This window comes from Eptatretus burgeri, chromosome 7 (assembly GCF_056783735.1).
Source record: "Eptatretus burgeri isolate ZD-2024b chromosome 7, Ebu_testis_v1, whole genome shotgun sequence".
Taxonomy (NCBI): domain Eukaryota; kingdom Metazoa; phylum Chordata; class Myxini; order Myxiniformes; family Myxinidae; genus Eptatretus; species Eptatretus burgeri.
The window spans coordinates 57,215,450-57,224,641 of record NC_140967.1 but is presented as its reverse complement, the minus strand read 5'-3'; the positions used below and the strand labels follow the sequence as shown (position 1 = coordinate 57,224,641).

The 9,192-nt window shown below is 44.3% G+C and overlaps 1 protein-coding gene across 1 annotated transcript in view; it reads left to right on the top strand.

Annotated features, from left to right (window-relative positions):
* The first annotated feature begins 2,735 nt into the window (after positions 1 to 2,735).
* The window catches only part of LOC147023314 (serine/threonine-protein phosphatase 2A 56 kDa regulatory subunit epsilon isoform-like), a 54,048-nt gene continuing 47,591 nt past the window's right edge, over positions 2,736 to 9,192 (top strand). Inside the window, exons 1-2 of the mRNA XM_085890336.1 lie at positions 2,736 to 2,903; positions 5,805 to 5,897. Of these exons, the coding sequence (XP_085746462.1) occupies positions 2,736 to 2,903; positions 5,805 to 5,897 (261 nt within the window). The remainder of the gene's footprint in view (positions 2,904 to 5,804; positions 5,898 to 9,192) is intronic.

Below are 9,192 nucleotides of genomic sequence, written 5' to 3'. Positions count from 1 at the left end.
GTACTGTGACCTGGACTGAAAGAAACTTCGTACCTGTAAGAGTGCATCGCACATCGTGGCAATAGTCAACTTTCATCTCTGAAGCATCTATATATTAATACTGAAGGACCAATTTTGTGCTCCTCCGAGCGGTCGCATCATGTTTTTCTCGGTACTGTGACCTGAGAAGTTTTGACACTGTGTACGTCAAAGTAGACATGTGCACAAATCAAGGGATTTCTTCACAAGGAGTAGTGTACACCAAAAATGTCGTTTACAAGGACGTTTTGTAGGCCTCATTAGGTAAGGCCATGGAGTACATCGACTGGGATCTGGCTCTTACAAGAGCTGCCACTGGTTGTCATATTGTGCTCATGGAACGGAATCCGTCTGTGACGGGGTTTCGGCTAGTTATTATTATTATTATTATTATTATTATTATTATTATTATTATTATTATTATTTGAATAAGGCTCACTTGACTGTGCCTAGATGGGTTTGAGGGTAGAGGAGTAGCAGCTGAAATGTGAATCCCATCCATGTTCCTCCTGATGGCTTCATCTTTGCTTTTTGCTTGTTTGCGTTCCCTCTGATTACTGCAATGCAGGACTGTACCTGTTTTATACTCCATTTGATTTGAATTGAATTTATTTTAATCCCATTCTAAATTCAATTTAATAATAATAAAAAAACGTGATTGGTCATGGTCAGGTGTCCAATCAAAGCGTGGCGTCTCGGAACCCGGTCATCACTGCCAGCATTTATAAAGTGGCAGTTTTAGTTATGTCTCATTTATTATGTAACACACCACGCAAAATGCACCACACAAAACTACACAAACACCACACAAAACAAGTTCTGGTGAGGGTGTGCAATCTCTGATTGCTTTTTCTTGTTATCTTTGTGTACTTTACTGTGGTAAACGAAGTAATGATAAGGGTGAACCTGTACACATAAGTGGCAATGCAGTAGTGTAACTCTGGATGTCAAATTAGACGTAGTGAAACAAAATAAGAATGGTGAACGACCAGCCGATATCACTAGCTATCTTTGTTTGCTGCCGATAACTGTTCAAACTACTTTATAGAACGACAAGGGCCGTGCAGATGGCATGGCGTGGCAAGACGTGCCGTTCGGGTATCGCAGTCCATGCTGCAGGCACGTCCAAAGTGGGCGTGATGGCCGTAGTGAGAGTGGCGACCGCGGGAGCTCTTAGTGAGGTCTTGTGTGGACACCGCAGGGGGGTCGCAGTACGAGTGTCTGGTTTTGCAGCACAAGTGCTTGTGCTGGCACAAAGGCCGGAGGCTGGGTCCACGGGGACAACCATTTGGCTTAGTGGGAAGGATAATTTGGAGGGTGAAGGGCTGATGCAGGCAGCTTGACAGAGACGATTAGAGATTTTCAAGGTCCCTTCGTGTGGATCCTTTTTGGCTGCTGTTTGCATCATTGGTTAGGGGTGCGACGATGCCGTTGATGCAGTGTCCTTATTATCAGTATACTGGTGCTCAATTCGCTGACCTCGGAAGGATGACAGGCTGAGTCAACCTTCTGGTGTTAATTCAGCGGAAAACGGGGCTTAAACTCAGGATCCTGGGATCACAAGCTGCCACCCTAACTGCTAAGCCAACTCCAGGCATATTTTCAAGGTGTAAACCACTTAATTGTCATGATGTAATAGTTAAAAATATGGTAGGTAAGATATTAAAAGGTATTTGGGTTTTTAAATTTGTTTGATTTCTTGTATTTTTTCCTGTTTTGTATGTGTCAAGTATTTTTTGATTGCTCGGCTTGGTTAGTGGTATCATACTGGACATAGACCAAGTGTTGGAACGTATCCTCCCTTCATTACACCAATTATTTTGGGGAAATTCCCTGCTATCTGCCGTTTCGTTACAAGTCCAACTTTTTTGTAACATCTTGGACGAACAGCAAGGACCCCCTTTACATGTGGATACATTTGCGTGGCGGCGTATATAGTTGATAGATGGTTCTTTGTGCTCATTTGCATATATGTAGATATCCTCTTATTCTCTGTCTTTCTTGCTTCTCCAGCACTTGATATTCATTGCTTTTCTCTCTCTCGTTTCCTCTTTCCTAAAAACGGTTAAAACCAGGTGAGTCACCTCTTGCCACCTTTATGCCACTGGATGAGTCACCTCTGACCCCACACCTGCCACAGTACAAGTTACCCCAAACCGGGTTGAACCGGCCGATCATAACCGAACTGTGACAGGAGAGGAATCCAGATCAGAAAGGCTGCATGCCCAATCAAAGCAGGAGCAATCCACAGGAGAGTTTGGTGGGACCCACTGAGCAGAACCAATTGCGTGGGTTGAGGAGACAGCTTGCACTCTTGGAAATCTTCCAATGAGGCCTGGGGGAAGGGGGGCAGATCTTGAGTGGAGACAGGTGGAAATATAAGGCGAGACACGAGCTTTGATAGAGATGACGGACTTCGCCTTTACATACTTTGCCCTTTGCCCCTTTCAGACTTTGCTTTGAGACACTTTTCTCTTGGAGACGACTTCAGAGTCGGACACAGATTGGCCTCATCCAGACCGCCAGTAGCTGTTCGCTTGCTTGCTCGCTGGCTGCTCTATCGCTCGCTCGCTGACTGCCCTATCACTCGCTCGCTGACTGCCCTATCGCGCCACACCTGCCGTCACCTCCCTGTGGCTTGCAAGAAGCTGCGCTGCATGAGACTAGCGCTGCGCACTGGAGAGGAGAGTGGAGGACAGCTTAACCTTTCATGAGCCATGGCCTGTGCCAATAACCACAAGACTGTGCCAACTTTGTCGAGCTGTCGCCGAGGTTTTAAGGAGTCTGAGCTACCACCCCAACTCTTTCATTCTCTCTCCTCTTTTGGACAGATGCATGTGGGCCTGAGCCTAAACTGTGAACTGTATTTATCTGACATCTGTCGGGTGTGAGTGTACTGTATGCATAGTGGTAATGGGAATGTATTTGGAGTTACCCTTATATATGCGTTTGGAATTTTACTTGTATAAAACTCACTTGTCTCCTGACTGTTCCTGTTCATATCGTGACGGTGGCATATGGCAGTTGAGTTGAACAATTGATTTGGAGATTGGGCCACAGATAAGATCGTGGTCAAGTGACTTGGTTCTGCTTGGCCAGTTAATAAGATCTGTGACGTGACTGCCGGCATGATACTCATTCGTACCAGAAACTTTACCTGTTATGGTAACACAACTTTGGATTTGGGAGCCGGCAAGAAGTTAACAGGACGAAGGGCTGTCGTGGTTGCTGGAGCTAATGGAGGAGGATGCTTTGGACAGGTCTAAGTGGAGAGGGGCCATCAGCCGACCATCCGTTAATACGGGGTAGTAGTAGTAGTAGTAGTGGTAGTAGTCGTGCTGCTGTTGACTCGGTTTATTAGTCAAGATACATATGGCAATAGCCAGTGTGGCAAGTGGTTTCTGATATCATAACAGGTGAAGGGGCTTTGCATTTGATAGATATGACTGTATCCTTATACAAACCGGACTCGATTGTGTCATGGTTTGAGCGCCCTCTCTTGAGTCTGGGAGGTCAGTGGTTCAAACCCTGGTTATCATACCAAAGATTGTATATCTATATATCCATATAATATATATATATATATATATATATATATATATATATATATATATATGGTACGTACTGCTTCCTTGCTTTGATATTCAGTATTTAAGAGGATAGAACACGGACAACACAGCGTTGGGAAGGCAGTGACAAACTACCCAGTCGTAACCCTTGCCAAGAAACTGCTTTGGAAGCATCATGCATGCTCTGTAAATAGAGTATGGTACAGGTTATTTTTTTATTAATTTTAACCTTGTACAGTAATACCCTGGTTTATGGTGCCCCTTTTTATGTTGTTTCGCAAGTATGTTGCCACATTATTAATACCACTTCTCGATAGTCGTCGTCTCTAACTCACATGTATGTCATTTTAAAAGCCATACCTTTTATTCTCAAGCATTTTCAGAACTTACAAGGCTGATAAAGATGCCAGAATACATCACTAAAGTACCAAGTCTTGGAGATCACAAATCACTGAAAGAACCACTGTATTGTACTTTGCGTCACACACAAATAAAATGTACTGTACTGTCCTGTAGAGTGGCTAAGAGGCATTGTAAAAGTGTTACCATAGAAGTGAAATTTGATGTTATTCATCTAATGGATGCTGGTGAATGTGCCCTTGATGGTGCCGGGTTATTAAGTTTTCCTTCGAACAATAAATAGGCCCACATTCATTGAAGGAGTACTAAGAAGACGTATTGCCAACTTTGACCGCTTCCAGAAGAAGTTTATTTTTACTTAAATATGTCTGGTAATTGTTTTTTATTTTGTTTATACATATGTGTGATTGAATATATGACATTTATCTAAAAATGGTAATATAGTTAAAAAACGAAATTTAATACCTGAAGTGGTGACGTTAGGAAAGCATCCCACCCCCCCCCCCCCACACACCCCTTAATTGCATTAATTTTAATGAAAAAAGCTGCTTTGCTTTCCGTGATGTCAATATTCGTCGCACTTTTCATGAAGGCCTTCCCCGACGTAAACCGATCGGGTCTTACAGTGTATGAGGTTATGTCTTTACTTTAATAATGTGCTTCAAAGTCTCAGAACTGCATTGGAGGGAGTTGGGTGCTCTGTATGTTACTCATTGAGAGCTTGGCAAATATGGCTGACTGCTGAGCCATGTCAAAAGGGCAATGTCCATGAAGGCAGCCTTAAGGTTTGCATCAAGGCATCTGTGTTGTCAGTAAGGCAATACAGTGTGGATTGCCAGTATGCAAATACTGTTGCCTTCTGAATATGCAACCTCAGCCAAAAAGTATTCCTCCATGGTTTACCTGGAAGCTCCAACTTAACACAGTTGTCTCAAAAGCAACCATAGTGACTGTTTATCAGAAGACATTAATTGTAAAGATGCTCACACACTCGTTAAGCTTTACTGTACTCTTGTTGGACTCATCCTTGAGTACGCTGCCCCCATTTGGTGCCTGACTACATTGTCCCAGCAATCTCCTCTGGAGGGAGTCGAGGAGATTTACCCAATCCAGTCTAGTTCTCCCAAGGAGACGTATACCGAATCATGGTGGTGACAATATAGATTATTCTCTACGTTGCTCCCAGCTCTGTCTGTCATTCTTGACGAGCAGTTTAAAATATTTCTCTCGTTTTTTTTTCGCAAAATGTTTGTATAACATATTCGACATTGCTGTTGATAATTTTATTTAATGTTAATCCAAGACATGTCCATCATGTTAAATTTATTCATCACTGGATACTCTTCCTGCCGACATTGCAAATAATTTTATCTTTGGTCTGAAGTCTTTTTATTTATTTTAATTTTATTTTATTATAAATGTTAAAAAAAACAATGCTTAGTGCCAGATGTGAACGATCCTTTGTCAAAACTTACCTATCCCGGTTTATTTTATGTCTGATTGTAATTTTAGGTTTTTCCTTCTTTTTGAATATCCTTGTGCAATTTTAACTTTTCTTACCTTGTATTTAATGTCTACTTTTTTGTTTGTTTGTTTAGCACCAGGAGAGCTGCTCAAGAGTGATTTGTTTCACTTTTTAGCAATCTTGCAGGAGTGCAATATGTCTTTGTACCTGCAAAATAATTGAAATGAAATGAAAACAATCAAATAAATAAATAAAACCCTCCCATGTGTAAAACTTTTGAATAGGTTATTGTCTCGCCTTGTTGTTCATCGGTTTCACTATAAAGCAGTACAACTTCTTTGTAGTGATTGATCTTATTTTAGTTGATTATTCCCTCAATTATTTTTTTTTAGATCGTGTATGAATTCTTCTTGAGATTTCTGGAGAATCAAGAATTTCAGCCAAGTGTGGCAAAAAAGTGCATTGACCAGAAGTTTGTGTTGCAGGTAAGTTGTCCATTGTCGTCTTGTCATTTTAAGGCATGGTTTTGGTGAATGCAACAATGCTTTTGACTGTTTTACGAGTGGTAGGTATAAATTTTGTCATAATTTTCGCAACCAGGAAATGCTGAACAATGGTTTGAATTGGAGCTGGGATGTGCAAACAATGGAATTTTAAAATGTCGAATACTTGTGAAAGATTTTGCTCGTGTTATCACGTGCAGGGCAAAAGGGTTATGAAATTTATGCACTTTATGCCATAAAAAAATCAAACAAGTGATTGTTGTTGAAGTGATTTACTTATGGGACACATATGACATGCAAACGTCTGACAGAGATAAATGCTGAATTCTGACATGTCCATTGCCCATATCATTACCCCCACTGTGTGAAGCAAAAGGTGTGGTTAAGCTAATGGTTCACTTTGTTTGTCAATCTGTGTCTGCCTCGACAGACATCGGTTTATGATCGAAGAACTACTTAACTTCATTTTAATTTAACATTTTGAACACAGTGGAACATGAATCGGGGTATGAATTGAAACGTGAACCTGCAGTTTATCAGCATCTTGGCTCTGAATTTGGTAAATTGTATGTAATCTCGTCCCGACTGCACATACACACGGAGGAGTGAGATAAGTTTTTGGTTCACGAAAAAAGTGAAAAATATTTTCACGAAAAAAATAAGTGACCACTATATTCGTATTGTTGTGTGTCTGTTTGTCTCTGTCTGTCTGTCTGTCTGTCGATGTTTGTATGTCTGTCTGTCTGTCAGTTGGGTTGTTAATCTCGTGGAAAAATTTTTTTTTTCAAACAAAAATTTTTTGAAATTTGTTCTACCCTTATTATCAGTATTTCCATCTATATGTTTGTCTGTCTGTCCCTCTGTTCGGTCCAGTGCCCCGTTAATACAATAGCGATTTTGATGAAACTTGGTTGGTCGGTTCATATTGTTACGGATTCGCGCCCGCCGGCGTGCTGACGGCCACGTAACTCGAATCGCGGCACGTCGCCCACCGGACGGACAATCCAGTCGTGACCCTCTCGGACTAACGCCGGGAACCAGTCACGGGTGGACCTTTCGGTCTCACCGCGATCGAGCCAATCAGCCCCCGCGTGGGATAGGGTTGCTCGCCAAATTCGACCTACCTAAGTACCCACGCGGAGGGTAGACCGGGCGATCGCACCTCGCCGCAGGTCGACTTCGGACACGGGCCACTTAAGCGACCCGTTCCGTACTATCGGGATAACCGAGCGGTGTTATTCGTCGACCTCGACGGTTCGATTAATTATCGGGCGTATTCAGCCCACTACCAACCCTTTACGTGAAGCAAGATGAGGATTCAATGAAAGAAATGACGAAGCGAAGCGGGAAACAGTTCAACACAAAGCACATTTATTCGCGCTGAACGGAAAGCACACATATTCAATTCCACCAAAAGCACATAGAAAAGAAAAACACAATGCAATTTACACAAAAAGCAAATGCGACAATGCAGATCTAATACCGATTACACGAGCACACGGCAACACTTATACAATTTTACTTCACAGACGGCGCCGACAACACATACCCAAAACCAAGGAAAAGAGAACCCTCAAGGATGAGGCGGGCCTGAGGCCGAGACCGGGTCGGGCCTACCCGTCTGGTGATGAGACACGGAGCGGCGATGGTGCCTCAACTCCGCGGGCCTCGCGGGCAGTGTCTGGTAGGGGGTGGGAAAGGGGCCCCCTTGGTCGCACTATCTCAGCGCGGGGGGAAACAGGAGGGGGTTGCTGATGCTCGGGGTATAGAGGATTCCTACTCTGCCTCGAGTCCCGCGACGAGCGTCTCCACCTCGGCCAGGTCGCGCTGTCGGCCTCCCTGGGGTGCAGCTCCCTGCACGACGCGAGCACCCCCTCGTCTGCCCTCGCCGCCTCTCCACAGCTCCGTCCCCTCCGCTCCGACTCCAACGCACACGACGACGACCAGCTCCTTCTTGCCAACTCCACCGCCCGCGAAGTCTTAACTCTCTGTTCACTTGACTGACGAACACGGTCGCTTATATCAGCCCCGTGGCTTCGCTCTCTCATCTTTGACCCCCTCCCTTCGACCTTTCACCTCGCTCCCCATTGGCCCGAGAAAAAGTGGGCGTGAATGCTTTTTGATCCATAAATTTGCATATATCGATCGCCCTCCAACGCCCTGGGGGCGGGGCCAAATCGCCCCTTGCTCACCGATTGGACGGAACAAAAGTGGGCGTGTGTCGTTTTTGATCTGTTTTTGAAGTGGAAAATCCGTGGTTTTGTACACGCTGTTCGGCGCGCGCCCTGCACGAGTCCAACACCGGTACCCACAAGCGGCGCAAGAACGGTGGCGATGCGACGGTTGCGAGGTGTGACGTGAAGCGGCGCCGCGGTGGGTGGTTGATGTTGTGGTTGTAACAATGGCGGTTAGTCCAAAATAAAGATAGTAAAAGAAAAACGGCTATCCTGAAGAGTCGCAGCACGCATAAATGACATGTATTCCCACTAGACAACGGGTTTGGGCCTAACTACACATGTACTTACCGAGATACCTCACCTAAGGGACCTGAATGGTGGTTTGCGAATTTGGTAACCACAACAATATCATGACCTAGTTGTGTGCAAAAGAGAACCGTTGCTCTGGACACCACCTTGCCTAGCAACGGGACTGAAATTTTTGAAAAATCATTTAAAATTTGTTTTTCGAAAATCAAAAATCGGGCCACGAGCGACTGTGGGCAGTACATTCAGCCATATTGTCAAAAGTTTCCAGCCGGATCCGATGAAAACTGTCGGAGAAGATAGACTTTGAATGAACCCTGGTCAAAAACAACAACAAAAAACTAAGTTCGTTGTATCTCAGAGACTAGGAGTCTACTGTCAGGTCAGGTTAGATCCGTGACCTGCTACAGGTGCCATGTAAACCTGTACTAACCTGTTCCATGGTTGGGTTGTCGGCGACTAAACCGTCTCCCCCACCAGGTTTTCTGGTGAGGAGGGTGTTTGGATATGGACACCCAGCAGGATTAAAAACAAAACCTGTCAAAGGGCGGAGGAGCTCCTTGTGAGCCAACGGCCATCCATATCTAGTGCCCAACTGTGTCTGCTGATGTCCTCCTGCAGTTGGGTTACTTTTTTATTAGGAGGTTAGTGGCAGGATTTGCACTCCGGCCACCGTAAAACCCTTCATTCCACAAAACACAAAAATGCAAAAAACCCTGAAAACCCACTCTGTGGGAGTACCTCCTGTGCAGCTTCCCTTTGCAGGGCAGCTCACCGGATGATGGGATTGGGGC